Here is a 21,348-nt window from a genome sequence, read left to right as displayed (position 1 = left end):
CCCAAATCCCATTCTGCTGACTAAAACCCTCAATCATAACAACAGATAATGCACCCTCCAGATAATAATTATATGTTTAGAGCTATAAGCGGTCATCATTTTTGGTCTGGCTTGCGCACAAGCCCAATTTCCACCCTAAGCAAGATTCAGTGATGGTATTAATATTAGATATGTTTAAAAATCAGATCTATATTATTAGAGAGACAACCAGAAACCTGATTATTCCCTGTCTTTGTGAATTTGATATATATGCACAAAGACACTGTCCTCTAAATTTCTTCCCAGTGGTCATTTATGGGATGCTTGAGCAGTTGTGTAATGCAATTGTTTAGGTTTGAATTGGTCCTCCTTCACTCTACCAAGCTCATCTCCACCACCTCATTACACACAACCACCACAACCACTAACCCTGCTCATTATTTTGTGATTTCACTGCAATATGATCAACACAGCATAGTCACGAGGCTTTATAAAAAAAAAAAAAAATTAAAAAAAAACAAGTAGAAATCAATGTATTGTCTGCTCCAAGACTGTCTGAAGCCTTAGTAAATGTGACTTTTATAATCTGTGAATTAGGTTCAAAATTATTCCAGATTCAGGCAAAGAAAGAGAAGTCTTATAATTGGGATTGTATACGCTTGAGATCTAAATGTAGTTGCAAACCTTTTAATTCATTCCAGAGTTAATTTTGTTTTAGTGTTAGTTGTAGTCTTTTGACTACTATAGTTTACTTTTTAGTCAACTAAATTATATTAAGATTTTAGTCGACTAAATTTGTTACAGATATAGTCGACTAAAATATGAAGCACAAGAGTTTTAAGTTGTTTTTTTTTTTTTAGATTTGTTTACCATTTATCAACCTGATATGGAATGGTATAAAATACACACAGATTTGATGTGATCAATGCATAAGACTACATGAGCCGTCTTACGTCCGCAAACACAATTATCTTTCTTCCTATTGGATCGCTTACCGGTTTGTCCCTCCTTTTTGATTGCACGCCTTTCAAAAAGAAACTTAGTACTGTTTGGATTTCATCCCATGTGAACATTATAGTTTGTTTTTTACTAGTTAACAAAAATATCACTGTATAGTTTTAGGTTACATGTACACGTCGCCCGGATACCGGGGCCCCACCCTAGAGCCAGGCCTGGGTTGGGACTCGAGAGCGAGCGCCTGGTGGCCGAGGGTCTGCCCACGAGCCCCAGCTAGGCATAGCCCGGAAGAATGACGTGGACCCTTCCTCCCATAGGCTCACCATACACAGGAGGGACCATATGGGGCCAGTGCTATGTGGGCTAGGCAGTAGTCAAAGGGGGGAGCCTTGGCAATCCGATCACCGGCTACAGAAGCTGGCTTTAGGGACGTGGAATGTCACCTCTCTGGCGAAGAAGGAGCCGGAGCTTGTGTGCGAGGTTGAGAACTAGATATAGTCGGTCTCACCTCGACACATAGCAAACTTCAACCATGTCTCGGGGGAGGCAGGGGACCCTGAGTCCGAGTAGGCCATGTTCTATGCCTCTGTTGTTGAGGTGGCTGATTGGTGCTGTGGCTGCAAGGTAGTCGGGGCCTGTTGTGGCGGCAACACCCGAGCCAGTTGGTGGACACCAGGGGTGAGGGATGCCGTCAAGCTTGAAAAGGAGGCCTCATTGGCCTGTGGGTTTCCGGAGGCAGCAGATAGGTACTGAAGGACTAAGCGGAGTGCAGCCATGGTGGTCACTGAGGCAAAAACCCTGACACGGGAGGAGTTTGGTAAGACCATGAAGAACGACTTCTCGGGCAGCTTCGACGAGGTTCTGGACCACCATCCATCATCACAGGAGGGGGAAGCAGTGCACTGTCAACACTGTGTGTGGTGCGGATGGCGCGCTGCTGACCTCGACTTGAGATGTTGTGGATCGGTGGAAACAATACTTCGAAGACCTCCTCAATCCCACCGACATGCCTTCCGATGAGAAAGCAGAGCCTGGGGACCCGGGAGTGGACTCTCCTATCTCTGGGGCTGAGGTTGTTGAGGTGGTTGAAAAGCTCCTCGGTGGCAGGGCCCCGGGGGTGGATGAGATCCATCCTGAGTTCCTCAAGACCCTGGATGTTGTGGGGCTGTCATGGTTGACATAACTCTGTAGCATCGCATGGACATTGCCTCTGGATTGGCAGACTGGGCTGGTGATCCATCTTTTAAAGAAGGGGGATTGGAGGGTGTGTGCCAACTATAGAGGGATCGCACTCCTCAGCCTCACTGGTAAGGTCTATTCAGGGGTACTGGAGAGGAGGGTCCGTCGGGTAGTTGAACCGCGGATCCAGGAGGAGCAATGTGGTTTTCGTCCCGGTTTCGGAACTATGGACCAGCTCTACACCCTCAGCAGGGTCCTTGAGGGGACATGGGAGTTTGCCCAACCAGCTTGGTCCGCATTGCCGGCAGTAAGTCGAACTCGTTTCCAGTGAGGGTTGGACTCACAGTCAAGATGTTGAGGGTGTCCGGTTTGGGGGCCTCAGGATTGCATCACTGCTTTTTGCAGATGATGTGGTCCTGTTGGCTCCATCATGCCGTGACCTTCAACTCTCACTGGATTGGTTTGCAGCCAAGTGTGAAGTGGCCGGGATGAGAATCAGCACCTCTAAATCCGAGTCCATGGTTCTCAACCGGAAAAAGGTGGAGTGCCTTCTCCGGGTTGGAGATGAGGTCCTGCCTCTGGAGGAGTTCAAGTACCTTGAGGTCTTGTTCACGAGTGAGGGTAGCTGGGCTCTCCTCAGTCATCCGAAAGGGGCTCAGAGTAGAGCTGCTGCTCCTCCTCATTGAGAAAAGCCAGATGAGGTGGCTCAGACACCTACTTAGGATGCCGCCCAAACGCCTCCCTAGTGAGGCGTTTAGGGCACGTCCTTCTGAAAGAGACCTCGAGGAAGACCCAGGCCACGCTGGAGAGACTACAGTATGTCTCTCAGCTGGCCTGGGAATGCCTCGGGATCCATTTGGAAGAGGTGGATAAAGTGGCCGAGGAGAGGTCAAATCTGGGCCTCCCTGCTAAGGATGCTGCCCCCGCGATCCGGCAACAGATAAGCGGAAGAAAATGGGTAGAAGGATGAATGGATGTATTTTTTTAATTGTCATAGTTTCGTTAATGTCACTTAAAAAAAAATGTTGTTGACGAAAACTATGACAAACATTTTTAGTCAACAACATTAGCGCTGATCATTCATCCATCTTCTGTATCCTGTAAAGGGTTGAGAAGCTCTGATGGTGGAATCCCAGCTCACTCAGGTACAGAGTGCAAACACATGGAAACAAACAGTAATTCACTCCTAAATGCAGTTCAGGGACTTCAATCAACCTACCATACTCAATATGTGTTTAGATTGTGGTTGGAAGCTCAAGTACAATCAGAAAACACACACATGCTTGAGGAGAACATGCAAACTCCACGCAATAGGGATTTGACCTCCCTTTTAATCAGATGCCAAGCCTTTTCCCTGGAAGGCAGAAGTGCTACTGCTTCCAACTGTTTCCTAATACTCATTTCTGTTTTCAGACTTGTAATGCATTGCAGCCACCTGATTAAAGGATTAACATCTCTAAAAACATTCAGACAAATAAAATAGGGTGTTTCTTTTGCGCATTTGTTGAGACCAGTTATGCAGCCCTGCTATTGTCCATTATTTATAACTAAATCAATATAAATTAGGGGTTAGCAGACCTCATTGTCACAGATTATACTAAGCTCTGTTTACACGGCACACCTAATATTTTATGTTCCACTTTTAAGTCTATTTATTCACCTTCTACAGTACACCATCTGATCCTACTTAGGATTGTAAAGTGCTGGGTTCTATTCTTGCTGACTTAGGACAAACGCTGTGATAGACCTGACAGACCTCTGAAGAGCAAACAGATTCAGAGTCAATTTAGAGACTCCACTGAAAAAATGTCTTCTGTGATTTTGAGTTGCTCGAGGAGCGCAGATTACAAGGAGAAAACCCAAGCAAACTAAGGGAGAACATGCAAACTTCATATATACAAGTGAACCCACAGCCTTTAGGCTGTGGGGCAACAGTAATATCCAATGCTCGTAACAGGCACAGATTTCAATTATAAAACGAGTTTGTGTGATTGAATGCAATATATGCTGCTTTTTGATTTAACATTGCATGCACAATTAATTAGATATCATATCGTTTTATTCCGTTTTTCTGCCAATTCTGCACCAAATTGCTCTGCAAGCACACAGACACTGTTGTCTCGATGTATTTACAACTAGGCAAAATTGACTTGGCAAGTTGTGCGTAAGGCACTAATGTAGTTTTATATGTCCCTAGCACTTGGACATCATTTACTCTGTTTTTCTAGGCTTGAAGGCAAGCTGTTTTTTATTTAATTTCTTTGTAATTAATATTATTTCAAAGCCTAGCTTCACCTATAAATGTGTGAAACTATATTTTTTCAACATGAAGAAGCTAAAACTGAGTTGTTATCCCCACATATAACAGTCATATGACAGTAGGAGACACTGGTAGTTATTCTAGTTGAGTTTATAGAATAGAATAGAAGAGAACAGTGGTTCCCAATCCTTTTTTGTCCCGTGTGCCCCCTTCATATCGTAATACCTCTCCATAATTTCATATGCTTAACTGTGTCTCCAACATTGGTTCCCTGAGGCTTCATTTAAAAATGCAAAACAATGAGTGGAATTTAAATGGATTTCTTTTTTTTTTAAATACCATGCAACTTTTATGTGATTATTTCAATAGTAGGTAAATACAGTCGCCTTTGTAAAATGTATCTAATTATTGTCTCCTTTTGTCACAGGTAATAAAATGGCCTCTACAGCATGAAATAATCCTGTTCCAATAAATTACAAGAAAATATAGTATTTTATTGGTCAAACCATGTGTACATCTTCATATCATAAGTACCCTCTCCATAATTAAATATGCTGTTTTATTTGTGGAACAGCAGGCTCTCATAAACCCCTAACTGTGTCTCAAACATTGGTTCCTTAAGGCTTAATCTACAAAATTCAAAACAATTGAATGTAATTTAAAGTGGAATGTATTTTTTCTATAAAACACCATGCAACTTTTATGTGATTATTTCAATAGTAAGCAACTAGTTAATTATTGTCTCATATTGTCAGAAGTGTGATAACATGGCCTCTACAGCATAAAATAATCTTGTTTAAAAATTTATAATAAAATACAAGAAAATATAGCATTTTATTAAGCAATAGTTTAATTGTTAGTTTGTGGTGAAGTTGAATATTTCACGATTTCTGTGCTTCTGTACCCCATGGGGTACACTTACCACTGTTTGGGAACCACTGCTCTACAGGAATGATGAATGATATATAACACACACTTAAATAAAACATTGGAAAAATAAATATATTATATATTATATAATACAACAATACTCAGCACAAATACACTATATAGATTACACGCAATATAAAAATGCAAAATCTGGCACGGATTAATATGAAATATTATGTAGTGAATATTAGCTAATGACAGAACAGCCAGGGCTGCAAAAAAAAAAAAAAAAAAAAAAAAAAGTGAATATTGCTTTGTAGGTTTTTCACGGCAGAAAGGGGACTTTTCAGTGGACACGCCCCTAAAACCTTGGACGGTGGATTTCTGCGTCTCTGATTGGCTGAGCCGGCTAGACCGACAACACCTGCTTAACTCCTTCATCCAAATTGACACCCGCGGGTCTCTGAGAAATATAGGCAGCATCTCCTTCAGCTCATGCATTCAGTCTCCAGCTGCTCCATAAGGTGAACCCTCAGACACGCACACACACACGCACACACAGACACACACTCACGCTACAGGATCTTCGAAAGGACTAGAAACGAACTATCGGGAGACGCTATGCTGGTCAAGTTGGCTGTGGCTCTGCTGCTTTTATCAGTGCTGGAGAAAGTGGTGGGATCGGATGGTATTGATGTTCATGAGAGTCTCCCTGAGAAGACTGCGAGTCAGAAAGGACGCCTCTCCCTGCAGAACACTGGTAAGAACCTGGGTCTTTATTCCTTCCATGAGCCCGATGGGGTTGTTGGTTCACAGCCCGCTGCGCCCTGGGGTGTGTGTGTGTGTGTGTGTGTGTGTGTGTGTGTGTGTGTGTGTGTGTGTGTGTGTGTGTTCCCTTGGCTGCGGAATTCCGATCGGTGCGTGATGAAATTCACGTCCCCCCCACATTGATTGAAATCCATTGAAAATAAATCCTAACGTTTTAACCAAAGGGCTTGTGTTTCGATCACCACTGGAAGACGATATTCTGTAAATACTCCCAGGCAGAAATCCAATATGTTAGTAAACTATTAATAGAAAAGGCACAAGGTAATGGGTAATGTATACCCGGGGCACGTCTAGGGGCGCGTCATAGGTGAGTGAGTGTGTATCTGGAAACGTTTGAGGTGTGTGTTTGCATGTGCTGTGTCTGTGTTGGAATGAATGTCATCTTTGCAGGTTAGTGGAGCAGTAACAGAGAGAAACACGTGACATGGGAACGCATTTCCACAAATGAAATGAAAAAAGATCATATAGGTGCCTATAATAAAGCCTGTATGTCATCATTTGATTGGCATGTCATCTTATGGTTACATTAGAAATGAGTCAAATTTAGTCTTCAACGCCATGCACGACTCCTGTGCCCAAATATCAGAGTGATTTTATTATCCTTATTACCCCCCCCCCCCCCCCCCCCCATGCTGGAAAATGGGGGACACACTCTAATGCAGAGACCCCCGATAAGACCACTGTGTAATTCAATGCACGCTGCGGCTAAGCTCGTACGATCCGAGCACATTCCCTTGATGCCAAAACAAGCACTGCTGACAGCAGCTCACTTTTGCTACGCACTAAAAGTTCAGCTCAGTACCTACTAACCCCCCCCCCAACACACACACATACACACACACACTCACCTCCCAGAGCTCTGCCCCCTTCCTCCCCCTACGACTGCCCCCCAAACAGAGGCTCTTTGTTGACAAGCATGATTTTTTTTTCCTACTAAGTCACATTTAATACTTTATTTGCTGTGGTCAACACACACACACACACACACACACACACACACACACACACACACACACTAAATCTCACCTACTAAACCGGATGAGGGATGGGGGAAGTTCCCACGCCCATCAGCTATCAGGTCCAAGACAAATCATGTGTGTAATTATGTTTTACTTAGGTCAACAGTTACAGGCGTTCATTGCCAAAGCTTGAAACTGTATATGGACCGCTGGCTCCCTGCCTAAACCTGCAAATTTGTCGATTTAAGTTTGAATTAAAAGACTTCCAGAGGATGTCGCCGAAGGGTGAGCATCAGTTTCCGTGCCGGATTGTCTCTCTGACACAGAATGCGTTGTGTCAAGTCGACTGTGCACTCACAATGTACCATATGTAGTTTGGTTTTTGCTTGCGTTGCCTCATGACCACTCTGGTGGGTAGAAAATAGATACATGATTATATTCAGTCTGAGGCTCCAATCAGTGAGTGAGAGAAACCTGTTGATCTAAACAGAAGTTGCTGCATTTTGGTTTCCTCCAGTCAAACTGTGTCTCTCTCTCTGCATTGCACCATCCCATTTTTAATGCCATGCAGTGCAGATGTATTTGTGGTGCAGAATGACTGTAATATCTGTCACCGTCTGCTTTGAGAATTAGACTCTTACCCAGCTCCAGCTACTGGATGAGCACAATAATGTATGGAAACTGCCACATTGGCTTTGGGATTCAGGTGACGTTAGTTGTTTAATGGCGTTTTTGCCTTTAAACTGAGTATTTGTCATTTGTAACACAAAGTTCCTCTAATCCCTAACCTCTCAGCTGTTTTTTTTGTCTCTTTCCAGCGGAGATCCAGCACTGCCTGGTGAGTGCAGGTGATGTCGGCTGTGGTGTGTTCGAGTGCTTTGAGAATAACTCCTGTGAGATACGGGGGTTACAGGAAATCTGCATGACGTTCCTGCACAACGCTGGCAAATTTGATTCTCAGGTACCAAAGTGATGCTCCAGTTTTGAGAAGATAATACCAGAGGGAAAAAACCCGAGTGCTAGTTTTTCTAGTTTTCTTCTCCTCTCAATTTGATTAAAAAAATAAAAAATAAATATTTAGTATTACTTTACTAGAAATGCAGGTCTGGTCTACATATATTTATCTAGTATTCTCTCCCTCTCGGGGGATGTTTCTTGCCTCTCAGTGGACTTGTCTATGTGTGTACAGTTAGGTGCAAGGGTAGTGAGCCAGCTGGCCATAAGCCCAGTTTGCTCCCTTTTCATACATAGCGGAGGTTGACGCCCTGCCAAACCACGCTTGAGTGGGGTGTTAATATGTCTATAGGGTCACATACAAATTTGCATCTCTGGCAGGCAAAATCCAATGGTTTTTCAGTGAAAGAACAACTCCTGACTTCTTGATCCAAAATAATCAGAACGCGATTGTTCTACATCCTTCTAATAGAACCAGACAAACCGTCCAAAGGGACTGCTTTGACTTTTGTAAAATACACAAACCTCTTTTGTTCTTTTTTTTTTCTTTTTCTTCTAAGTTCCATGGATCACAATGGATTTTCCCTTTGTGTGCACACAGGGGAAGTCCTTCATCAAGGATGCTTTGAAGTGCATGGCACACGGCCTACGGCACAAGTTCAGCTGCATCAGCAGAAAATGTGTGTCCATAAAAGAAATGGTGTTCCAGCTGCAGAGGGAATGCTATATCAAACACAACCTCTGCTCGGCTGCAAAGGAGAATGTGGCCGTCATGGTGGAGATGATCCATTTCCAGGATCTGTTCCCTAAAGGGTAAATGGCTTAGATCACAAGGAGATGTTCGTGTTTTTGCTACATGTTGATGCACTTTAAAGCATAGGCGGAGTTTGAGATTCTTGCCAGGGGGGGCAAAATATAAAAAATATTAGTAACATCATTGATAATGTTGACTGCAAAAAATTGCAGCAACGCCTTGTTTAATGTTGTAAATTCATAATAAGATCAGGCCAACGGTCACTTTCTGTTTAATTTTAAAAGTAAAAATCAGTTTAAATATATAGACCGTCTTGAGCAATGTGTGTAACAAATACAATAATGCCGAAATGATTAGTAACATCATTGATAATGTTGACTACAAAAATTTGCATCGACGCATTGTTTAATGTTGTAATTTCATGGTAAAATCATGTGAAGAAGAATTGCACAACAGAAGAAGAACCAACCTAACGATTGGTCACATGACTCTAGTTCCAAAAAATAATTTGTATTTTAAAAGAACAACAAATGAATTCATACATATTTTGCACAGTCACTGTGTTTTATTGTACTTTAAACATTTGTATGTTTATGTGCATTTTATTAAGAATTAAATGAAGAAATGCATTTGGGAAAACTGTAGTGAAATCCCGCAAACTCCGCGTATTGTTTCAAGCTATCCATCTAAGGATTTCTGAGATTAATCCTCTTGTCTCTGCTCAGACCGTATGTGGAGCTGGTGAATATCCTTCTGACATGTGGAGAGGAAGTGAAGGAGGCTCTGACGCGGAGTGTCCGACTGCAGTGCGAGCAGAACTGGGGGGCTTTGTGCGACAGCCTGAGCCTGTGCTCCTCCCTCGCTCCTTCTCCAGCCAGCTCTGCCATCGAACACAACCGCCACTCCTTACCGTCCCAGCCCGAGCCGGAGCATCCTCACCCTCACCCACACCCTCGGCCCCCGCGCCACGGTGACAAGGACAAAGCTAGTAAGGTGGGCTTCAACGCTCACCCACGCAATCGCAGCCAGGGGCCCCGTCGCCACGGTCCAGAGGCCGGAGCGGGGGCTGAGCAGGAAGACCCCAAGGCTACTGACATCCGGAGGTGAAAGCTGTAGGATACTGACCTTTGACATGTCTTTATAAGCCACACTTGTACACACACACACACACACACACACACACTTGTGACTGAGCAGATGGAAACAAGCCCCAACTCTTCCTGTCCTAATTCCGCTCTCTCCAGTCATTCCAGCAGTCCCACATGATAAACTTGCAGGGTAATTGTGGTGTCGTTCACCTGTCGTGCCAGACAGAAGACCACATAAAAAAAGAAAAAAAAAATTGACTAATAGTTGTTATTATCATGATTATTTCAACAGTTAGGACTATTTGGGCTCTAATATAGCGTTTTTATCAAATCATACCAACATAGACTTGATTATACTTGTATTATTTATTTTAATCTTAATGCAGTGATGGAATATCAATGTGTACATAAAATATACTTATCTATATTTATATAAACATGTATAAATATAGCTACAATATGCAATACAGATATACTATTGACGGCATAGTATACAGTGTTCTGTGTGTTGCTCTCTTCGCAGCATTGCACCCATCACACATCAGTCTGTAGATATGTAATATACACCATTTGCTGTTTTTAAGTGGGATGATGTATTATACCTATAGATACTTGATGAATAAATACAAATTGTACAGGATTTATGTCCATTTCTGGCACATAGGAGTGTTAGTGCATGGTGGCACCAATGCCGGCAAACTTGTGCATTCTTAAAGTGAAGATCCACTCTAAAGAGGACGGAGACTATGTACAGTTATTTTAAACAGAAGTTTATGGATACGTCTCTCAATAAGCTAAAGTAACAGAGCTGAGGCTGAATGGGATTCAACACAGCACCCAGTTTTATGGACTGTCAGATATACATGTGTAAGTATCACATCGCCGCCATTCATTCATTGTTAATTGAGCTTCAGAGTCTGTTACGTGGATCAGTTTCCCCATGTGAAGCTTCAGGAGGGACAAAACTGTTCTAAAGATCTAAAGACATTCACTTTGAGCTGGTTTTTCCATTCAGCCTTCAGCAGAGACCAGGGGTCCACATTCAAAAGGAATACACAAACATCGAGGTGCCTAACTTGTTTGCGTTCAGAGTGACCGCTTCTCTGTGATTGTAAATGGATGTTACTGTGTCCCGATGGTGTTGAGACACTAAAGTCTTAGATTATTTTTTTTGCACTTTGAATGATTGTCAGTTTCTATTGGACTGCTGCAACTCAAGAAGTAATATTATACGAGCAGAACTGTCGGCCTCTGATCCGTCTCGTTTGAACATTCGAACAGCATCTTTTCCACCAAAGCACAAGATCGAGCCTTTTACTGTATAGTCACTGACCTTCTCTGTCCTCCCTAGGCACAACATTTCCAGATTGGTCTCCTCTAAATTAGCCCTTAGTCCTCACCTCGCTCAGGCATGACAGCCTGTCATTCTACCCATTAGAGCTGCAAGCAACACAGCAAGGAATTGGGTTAAGTTAACACACACACACACATACACACAGGGGCTGTGGCGCTGTTATTCTAAATGTTATATTTACCGAGGCCACCAGAGAATTCCTCTGAACCACAGCCAAGAGCCAGAAACACAGGGAGGCAGAGAGAAGGGGAGCAGGAGGGAGTGAGACTTACTTAACTTCTCTTTCTCCCCCTTTTTAATGTGACAATTTATCATCTTTCCTTCTCCTAGTGCTCTTCCTCTCTTCCTCTTTTTTTAGGTTCAGGTCAGTCTTATGCGTCCGTAATGGAAGTGCAGTTTGCAGGCACGTTTGTGCCACATGCTGTGAAGTGTTTGGTGCAAAAAAATAACAGAACTCTTCTCAGATTTGTGGCTGGGTGAAGGGTTTTCACATTGTTTTCCTCCTGCTCTGATTACAGACAGATAACAATTTAGGCACCGTTAAGTTTTTTAAGCTATCAGGTCTTTTCTGGTTTAATTCATTTGAGGAAGTTGGGATTCATGTGACATCCCAACACAAGATATAAGCTAATCCTATTGAGAATGTACTGTATGTGTGTAATGTAGCTCTTTGTTGTTCAGTTTGACAGGGCTTTTTGTAATATTGTAGTTGCTTTTAATGGCTTTTCTGTATATGTTCAGAGGAAATAAAACTAACTATGTTTACTGTGCTTCTTCAACTTGATTGTTTTGTAAGTAAAGAGACTGACTGGGATTTTACTTCTGGAAAGTAGAGAAAATAACTCCTTGCTCAATGTATGATCCCCTCATCACTGTTCTTTAAAAACAAATGTAGTTATTATTAGTAATAGATTGTTCCTTGTTTTAAAGACAAATCTTGATGAAAAGCATTTACCAAACTGTGAGTAGGTTCGTAGAGATGACCTTGATGTCTCAGGTGTACTCACAGGATAAAAGACACCCAGTTCTCATTTGACCCCCAGCCTGTGACTCACTGATAGAGAGACATAGGTTAGTGTTTAGAGTTTCAAAGACTGGAAATATCCTGTCTTTCTAAAGGCCTAAACATTTACGTCAGCAGCTCTGGATTGTATGAAATGCAGAGGGTGGGTTTAGTTTAGAGTGTCGTTTTTTATGAGCTGTCCCAACAGTGTATGTTGCTTTACCAAACATTTAGACAGCGCTCCAATAGGAAAGGTAGACGTTCAAGTGTCGTCCAGGGCTCCAAAACCTCCCTCCAGTCCGGTTGAGAACACTGAGGTGCATTTGCAGAACAAACAATGGTGGGGGGGATTGTTACATAAATGTTGCTGTGTGTTACAGCTACATGCCATGTCTTACATTCCATTCAGTTTCTGTAATATCAGCACATCTGCAGCTCAGGCCACTTTCATGTCATGTATTTAAAGTAATTTACCACTAGATGGCGACAACCTTTTGCCTAAGCCAGGGGTGTCAAACTCATACTAGTTCAGGGGCCAAATATGAAGCAGTTTGATCTCGAGAGGACCACAGATTATTTTATGCAGGAAACTGAGTAGTTTCAACATTATTGTGCCCTGGTTTGTATTGTACGTATACATGAAATACAAAATATGTGAGAAACTGACAATATCCAAGCAATAAGTGATAGATATGAGTCAAAACATTTTACATTCCCTAGATTTGTGACCAATTTATATTTAATTAAGGGACATTTTATGTAATAATTTGAGAAAAATTAAAAGATTTTGTTAAAAATTTTAGTTCTTTTCAACTGTTTAACATGAAAAATGACAGCAATCATGTGACACAAGCACCGGTGAAGCTGTCAGTGCCTGCAAATATTGTTGACTTTCATTTACACAATGATTCATGCTTTCTCTGTTGTTTTTACTTTCTCCTGCGGGCCAAATTGGATGCTCCAAAGGGCCAGATTTGGCCCCTGGCCCTTGAGTTTGACACATTTGGCCCAAGTTATTAAAACATTAAAGCAAACACTGCATTCAAGGCATTTGAAAATGTTTCATTATGTGCATGAATTACTTAAGGTCCAAAAAATAAAAATAAAAATAAGAAAATATATCTATTGTTCCATTTATCCACCTGTGAAAACTGCAGCAGTCCAGCAGATTGTTAATGTCTCCCCTGCTCGCTGGAATAAGATGCCTGATGTCAGGTCTTCTGCAGAGCTGCATGATGACACAAATTAAAAACAATAACCTACAGGAGACTTGACTTTTGGGAATTTAATATGAGTTGCCACTTTGAAGGTCTTCGTGCTGCTGGGTAAAATAAAAATACATTTGAGATCCCGAACAAAAGATCCCCCTTGGGTAATAATAACTATAATAACTTGGCTGGGCTATCCATAATGATTGCAATAAACAGTAAATAATGCTTATGACACAACATACTCAGCAAAAGCATTGAGCCGACATCACTTTAACAAAGACGTTTTAAACAGGGATGAAGCAAGGCCTTGTCGCCCATAGCTTCTTTAAACTTTAAGAAGGAAATGTACTAGCTCCTGAATCGACAATGGTCAGTGTGGATGAGGCAGACTAGTTAGTGAGTTAGTCTTCATGCTGGAACTGGTGGTTCCTGATCGATAGTTCGCAGTTCAACTAGTCTGGAACACTTGGATGGAGTATCCTTTTCTGTTCGCCCTTCTGTCCACTAACCCCAACCAGTCAAAGCAGATGGCTGCCACCTCTGAACCTGGTTCTGCTGGAGATTTCTTTATATAAAAAACAGGAAGTTGTTTCTTCCCACTGTTGCTAAATGCTTGTTCATGTGGATCTTGTTGGGTTCTTTCTTTCTTACTATGGACTCTATATTTTGTTACGTGCTTTGAGATGACTTTGTTGTAATTTGTGCTATATAAATAAAGTGGAATTGAATCAAATAGTGTAGCAACGAAGCTCCATCTTTATGGGGCAGAGAGACAAAATGCAAATGTTCTTTTGAGTAGAGAAACCTGAGACTATGGTGGCCCTGGTGCTCTGTGCCCTCCATTCTGAGCTAATGAATTAATGACTGGCTGTATAAGTTTCATGGATGAATCATTTAACAACTGATTAAGGGGAAGCCCATTTTACTGTTCTTATTAGCCTTGTCTTAGTCACAACTGATCAGAACTAGTGTGTTGTTGTTTTTTTTTCTAAATTTGGAGTTTAATAGCCTTGTCAGTTGAGCTTCATAAAATGAAGACTGTAGCAAAGTCTTCTCTCACTGAGGGAATACCGAGAGAACTGCTCGAAGCAAACGGCTGAAGCAACTCACTGTGCACGTGCTATCTATTATATGACAGCAGGAGGAAAGGGCACAAGGCAGATTACATGCACATGCAGCCCAGAGCAAAGCAAACAAGTTAGTGAGACTGTGATCAGCTGTTTGATTTAACTGGAATCCAGTCACAAGAGGTTCTACTTTGACATAATATTGTTTTTTTTTTTAATTTGGCTTGTAGATAAAGGCCCTGCACACACTTGTCATAAACACCCAGTCCTACCGGATCATATTTTGACTGATAACTCCACCCCCAATGTACGTGCTTATCAAAGGTAAGGGTACAGGTCACCTGTTCATCATTGAGTTAACACCCATGTTGTTGCACACATGCTTATTCCTACAGGTAACTTGGGGGACCTCAGTTACCTTTAGTGACTTGATTTATATTGTCAGAATACAAATAGATTGACCAATTTAAATACAACTTTTAAATTGTTAATAGAAAATATGATTATTTCTAAAATCTTTATCAACATGTGATTTCCACAACACAATGAATCAAATACACTGTCCAGAAAAGCATTTTTTTTTTTTGCTTGAGTTTATTGGAACACAATAGTCTACTACAGGATGAGGCATAAAGAGTTCCCACATTTTCAATGAAAATTAAAAGAAGAAGAAGAACAGAGCTATTTACAAAATAAGTGTATATGTTCTGAAAGTTACAATATCAGATAAATGGCAATGGACCATGCGGCTCTATCATGGTTATGACTACAGCCAACAAAGTAGTGAAAAATGCTGATTCTTTAGGTGAAGCTGTGTGCATACGCCACATGAACACAGATCTGGTAAACAGAAATTAATCAGGCTCTGTAACTTAATCGTGACCTTAAAAGAGCAGCGTCTTAAACATTTGGGATTGTTGGGCTCCAATGCAGCATTTTGCTCTGGATCTACATTAGCTATTGTACGGAACTTGATTCTGAGTTGAGCAAAACTAAACTAAACCTTTAAGCTAATCAAATAAGGCACGCCAAGCCATGGCTAAACAGATCTAAATATGTTGTTGGGCAAATATGGGAGTGAGTTAAAAACTGCTTTGGTTCATACAAGTTTTCCCAGTTTTTGCGTGGGTTTTGTCTAGGCACTATTTCTACTTCCTCCCACACACGGCAAAATGGAGCATTTGTCTTTGTTTATTTTGAGTTTATAAATTGCCCATAGGAGGGATAAGGTGAGTGAATGAATTTGGCTGACGTCATTTGAATGAATGAATGAATGAAATACTGTATGTTGACCACATGCCTATTCAAATGCAAATTGGACCAGTGACAGGAGACGCCAATGAAAGACGCTTTGTTGGCAAATGCAGTACAAAAACTTCTAGCATAGCTACTGTAGCTATTCAAAGTTTCTAGCTTCTGTGTAATGTTTGTTTAAGAATTAGTTTAAATCTACCTGTTGAGTCAGCACATTACTTTATGGCAAACAAGCTTGAGCAGAAGTTGAAAATATCTCTGTTGCAGCAGTTGGAAAAGAATATAGGACAGATGGAAGAAGGTCACAGCAAGAAGTTACATTAAATAAAGAAAGTAGATATATTGTCAAACATCCATCCATCCATTTTCAGACCCGCTTGTTCCTGTTTATCAGGGTCGTGACTCGTGGGGGTCTGCTGGTACATGCTGGTACACCCTGGACAGGGCTCCAGTCCATCATAGAGCAACACACATAGACAAACACTCACACATCTACGGACAATTTACAGACTCCAATCAACCTAACAGTCATGTTTTTGGATTGTGGGAGGAAGACAGAAACCCACGCAGGGAGAACATGCAAACTCCACACAGAAGGGACCCAAGTGTCCACTCTGGGGCTTGGACCCAGGACCTTCTTGCTGTGGTGCGGACGTGCTACCCACTAACCCACCATGCGCCCGCAATAGCAAACATCCACAAAAAAGAGAATTCTGCACACCACACATTCATTAGTGAATGAATACTCTAAAGCTGTTCATATATTAGCAGCGCTTACAATACACTCAGAGATGCTACATTAGTTTTACTTTAAATCAGGGGTGTCAAACTCATTTTAGTTCAGGGGATGAATACGGACCAGTTTCACCTCAAGTGGGTCCCAAATTTTATACAGAAAAATTAGCAATTTCAACTTTAATGTGCCCTGGTTTGCACTTCCATATGTAACTGATTTGTAAAGTATGTAAGGCACCGACAATATCCAAGCAAATAAAGACAGATATCAGTCCCTGCAGGATCCCCACTTCAAAATGTATTGATTGTGTGACAAATGTTTGTGGGATTGCTGGTGAGAAAATGCATGATTTTAGAAAAATGTTCAGTTCAATTTGTGATTACATTCACGTGACATAGGCATGAGCTCCTGAAAATATTGTAGATTTTCTTTAAATTTTGAGGCACTGAGATATCTACAACTAAATGATTATAATTTACACAATGATTCATGTTTTTTTGTCATTGCTACTTTCTCCTGCAGGCCGAATTGGATGTTTGAGGGGGCCAGATTTGACACATGCATTTGCTGATTTGGGTTTCATCCAAGCTTCCCAGTTTTTCTCATTGTGAATGTCTCAGTCACAGTGGCTCAGGTTAACCATCCATAATCTACTTGTTCAATGAGAAAGAAGTACGGTACCTTCATATATAAAAATGAGGACCTTTTGCATGCAGATTAAATAAATACTCCCCATTGTCAGTAGTTGGCTGTAGTTTGCAAAATACAACTGAACATTGATTTGTAAATCATTTGGTTGCTGGTATAAGGGGTAAAGTTAGAGATAGTAAAAATAGGCAAGTAAATGACCATGAGCTCAATGTAGGGTATCCTTCAAGAAGTACCGTTGTCATTTAAAGACAGATGCACTGAGGATGCAATGAGATAAACCTAAAAAGCAACCTAACTCAGGTAGGCTGTGGTCCTTAGATGTTGCTCAACTGATAATAAAAGGCCCAAATCTTTAATCTTCTCCTGTCTAACTGTTGATGCGGATACAAAGCTGGAATGCTCCAAACTTTGTCTGACCCTGCTATCTGAATGTTGCAGTAAAAATCATGAATCATCAGCAAGGCCATCCTGTTCCAGGTTTTTGACCGTCCAACTTAGTTTCCCGGTAGAACTGCTTGAACAGTTAATTTGCCATGTGGTCAGAAATAGTCTTCTGCATTCCTGACAGGATGTATGAGTTACTGCTTCTACTCTTCTATTTTATCTTTTTTCAGACAATTTTCTATGCAATTGATTGGCTCACTGTTGTGTTTCTACCTCGCTTTGTGTTCCAGGAGACACTCATGACCTGTCATATAAAGCGGGTGAAGATAATTTATAAATGTCTTGTTAAACACATTTTAATGAATCCCATTTTAAAAGGTTTCATACTGGGTTGATAATAACTCATCTGAGAAAGCTTTCCACAAGGTTTTGGAATGATTTTACCGGAGATAATTTTCTATTTGTTGAGGAGGACATTTGTGAGGACAGGCTCTGACATTTTCTCCAGAGTTAATTCCAAGGGTGTTATTTTGAGTTGATGTCAGCACTTGTTGCAGACCAGTCAAGTTCCTAAAACCCAACGCACCCATCAATGTTTTTCTGCATAGGGCTATCTTCAAACTATTCCCACAAAGTTGGAAGCATGACAAGTAAATTGAAGCATGACCAGTATTTTTTCCAGGAACCAAAGGATGAAAACGAGGCCAACAACAATGGTTGACCGTGGAATTTCACAAACAGATTTGATGGACAGGTGAAAACCCATCACTACCCCTACTTGAATTTAAAGAGCTTCCAAAAGATCAACATGCTTTTTTAAATGATCGTAAAAACCAGCCTGCATGTCTTGGTCATGCTTTTAGTGCAATGATTGTGAAAGAGTTCAACGGAAAATTCCCAAATTCAATTATTTGATTTTGCAATACTTGCAGACAATTTATTATGTGCTTTATGAACAGTGGACACTAGGAACTTGTATGCACATACAGTATATACACTTTATACAACAGTGTTAGCACTGCATTGATGCTCACATCATAGGCCACTTGTGTAATTTTGTAGGGAGCTCTGTCTGTCTGTGTGCTCAAATATCTCTGAGGATCAGGCTCAGATTGAGCTGAGACTTTCAACATGGTTGCTTCTTGGTTCAAAGGTGTGCAACGTTAGATTTGTTTGGACTGCAATGACACCGTTAATAAATTATTTCATAAAATTGTCCACTGGGAGCGGAGCCAGCACAGTCACGTGCACCAGAGCCATTCACCGGAGAGCTGGGACTGATGACATCATCACTGTGGTGTCAGAACTGATGACATCATCACTGTGGAGTTAGAGCCGCCTCCCTGTGGACGATGTTGTATTGTGACGCCGTGCTGGCCTGTGCTGGCCTGATGCGGGCGCGGTGTTCTCTCCTGCTCAGCCACTCCCTGTTGTGGCGGGCGAGCCGCTTTGGCCGGCGTGCGGCGGGGGTCGCCCTCTGGACCGCTATGCCTGGCTGAAACTGGGGGTGGGGGGGCGCTGTGCTCTGTGGGGCCAACATGGTTTTTTCTTTTTTTTTTTTTTTTTTTTTTTTTTTCTCTTGTCTGCACATTCTGTCGAAGGTTAACACTACAAGAAGTGCAATCTTTTAACAGCAATGCATATTTTGTTATTGCAATTAAATAAATTTATTTATTTCATTGCATAATTGTGACCATCACCAGCCCTCCCTAGGGAAGGGTAAGAAATACTTTATTAAAGGGAGGATGTAAAAAAAGAGAGGGCAGTGTTTCACCAAGGTGAGGGGTTGGAGAGGGGTGGGGAAGTTAACAGGGAAGAGGAATACAAGATAGGAAATGGAATGGGTGGGGAGTAGTCGATAGATTTCAAGTGATGCGATGTGAAATTGTGGTTGTGTATATTGTGCTTATTGTTGAGTTATCAAGCCAGTTTGGTGACCAGTGTGCGGCTTAGGAATAATGGTGGTGGCTGTGAGCAGAGGAAGAAGTGAGTGGAAGTTCCATAAAACAGGTATTTGGGAACAACGTGTCTGTGGTTGAGCCCAGTATGAGTGTTATCCCACAGCCCAAGGCCAGTGCATCCATGACAAATGTATTTCCAAGAACCGCCACTGCAAAACCCACGAGTCGCCCCCGGGCCCCGGAAGCAGCCAGGCCAGCAGCAAGAGCGGGCAACCCGGGGGCCCCCGGCGACCACCACACGGCCAGGCAGCCCCCCGAACGCCCCCAAGATCCCAAACCGAGAGGCAACCATCGCCCCCCCCATACACACCCGAGAAAGCCCCAAGGAGCCAAGGACCCAGCGCACCACGCCACCAATCCAACCCCCAACCCCCAGACCCCCCACCCCACCCCACCCCCCACCCCCCCCACACCCCCGCGCCCAACCCCCCGAGGGGAGGGCCCAGAGAGCTCCCCGCCCGAGACCCCAGCGGAGGAGCCGAAGCCCACGCCCAGCAGACGAGCAGAGCCACGCCGAACGGGCAGCCGGCGGGCACCCGCCGCCGGGCCCAGAGCCAGCAGGGACCCGACCCCAGGCCAGAGGGACCCGGAATGAACGCAGCACCAGGAGCAGCCCGCCCAGGGAGGACGACCACACCCCAAGCCGCATAAGGCACCAGGGGGCCGCCGGGAGTCTCCCCGCCGGCCCCCAGGCACCCCAACCTAGCCCCCCATGGCGCCCCAAATCACCTATTGTTGATGTCGCCCGCGCAACGGGCTTTAGTTTTTTTATTTTTTTATTTTTTTTTTAAAAGCCAGGGCCCCCTCCAAGGGCCAAGCCAGACCGCCTTGTGCATCCCCAGCACCCTGCCTCACGGGGCACTGCCCAAGCAGGGGCCATACCACTAGGTATGCAAGGGCGCGGCACGCGGCACCCGCCCCGAAAGACCCCCGCCAGGACCGGCCCGGCCAGCCAGCCAATCACCCCGGGCCCCAGGAGCACCCCCCGGGACCAGGACCCCCCAAGGGCAAGTCCCCGGGCCAAGCCCCCCGGGACGCACCCCCCACCCCCGCCCAGGACCCGGCCACAGCCCAGCAGGACCGCACAGCCCCGGACAGCCCAAGGCCAGCAGCCCAGGGCCCGCCGCCCCCCGGGCAGCGCCAGCCACGGAGCAGCGCCACCCACCGGCCCGCGAGCAACCGGCGATCCCCACCGCGGGGACGGAGGCACCCCAAAGGCACACATCAAGTGCGGAACCGCAGCCCCGAGCCAAAGATGCCCCGGACCCACCCACCAGTCCGCAGATGGCAGGACAGACCCACCAAGCGGCCGACAGCAACCTCCACCACCGGAACAGCTAGCGCCGCCCCCCAGTAAACAGCATCGCTCCGAGGCACCTAGCAACCCCGCCCCAACCCCGGTGAGGACACCAGCACACCCCCAGCACACCCACCCCCCAAACCGGCGAGGCAGGCCGCCCCAGGCCCGCACACCGCGGGGCCCGCCCCCAAGGCCACCAGCCGACGAAACAAGCACCAAGCCTCACCCAAGGGGAGGAAGCGTCCCCGCGCTCCACCAGGCCGACACCGCCCGGAAAGACCCCGCAAGGAGAGACCCCAGCAAAGCCCCCCCGAGACCCACCGCCACGCCCGACCACACCATCCTGATGTATTTTCACTCTATGTAGTGGCCCAGCCACCAACAGAGGGGCCAGGCCCCCACCGGAGAGGCCCAAATATGTGAGCCAACCCACCACCCTGTTATGGTGCCTCTCCATTCCCCAATGGAGAGGCACTTCCCTATCCCCTGTGTGAGTGTGTGTGTTCAGTGAATGTATGGGGTGTAATTAAAAGAAGGGGGATGGAGGGGAGCGGTGCTCCCCATCCTACCTCTGTGGATATACGTGTATGTGGTGTAAT

General features: G+C 43.9%; 1 protein-coding gene across 1 annotated transcript; it reads left to right on the top strand.

Annotated features, from left to right (window-relative positions):
* The first annotated feature begins 5,462 nt into the window (after nt 1-5,462).
* stc2a (stanniocalcin 2a) lies at nt 5,463-11,628 on the top strand. The gene is made up of 4 exons (XM_028459769.1): nt 5,463-6,005; nt 7,851-7,993; nt 8,588-8,799; nt 9,466-11,628. Exons 1-4 carry the CDS (start codon nt 5,867-5,869, stop codon nt 9,845-9,847), a joined length of 876 nt encoding a protein of 291 aa, XP_028315570.1. The 5' UTR covers nt 5,463-5,866; the 3' UTR covers nt 9,848-11,628.
* Nucleotides 11,629-21,348: the final 9,720 nt, after the last annotated feature.

Source organism: Gouania willdenowi, chromosome 10 (genome assembly GCF_900634775.1).
Source record: "Gouania willdenowi chromosome 10, fGouWil2.1, whole genome shotgun sequence".
NCBI classification, from domain to species: domain Eukaryota; kingdom Metazoa; phylum Chordata; class Actinopteri; order Blenniiformes; family Gobiesocidae; genus Gouania; species Gouania willdenowi.
This window is presented reverse-complemented; position numbering and strand designations above follow the sequence as displayed.

Excerpts from the sequence above, each read along its gene's own strand:
- stc2a (XM_028459769.1), top strand. The coding sequence starts at position 5,867 with ATGCTGGTCAAGTTGGCTGTGGCTCTGCTGCTTTTATCAGTGCTGGAG. Across the intron at positions 6,006-7,850 it reads CCTCTCCCTGCAGAACACTG|CGGAGATCCAGCACTGCCTG; the intron begins GTAAGAACCTGG and ends GTCTCTTTCCAG. Across the intron at positions 7,994-8,587 it reads CTGGCAAATTTGATTCTCAG|GGGAAGTCCTTCATCAAGGA; the intron begins GTACCAAAGTGA and ends GTGTGCACACAG.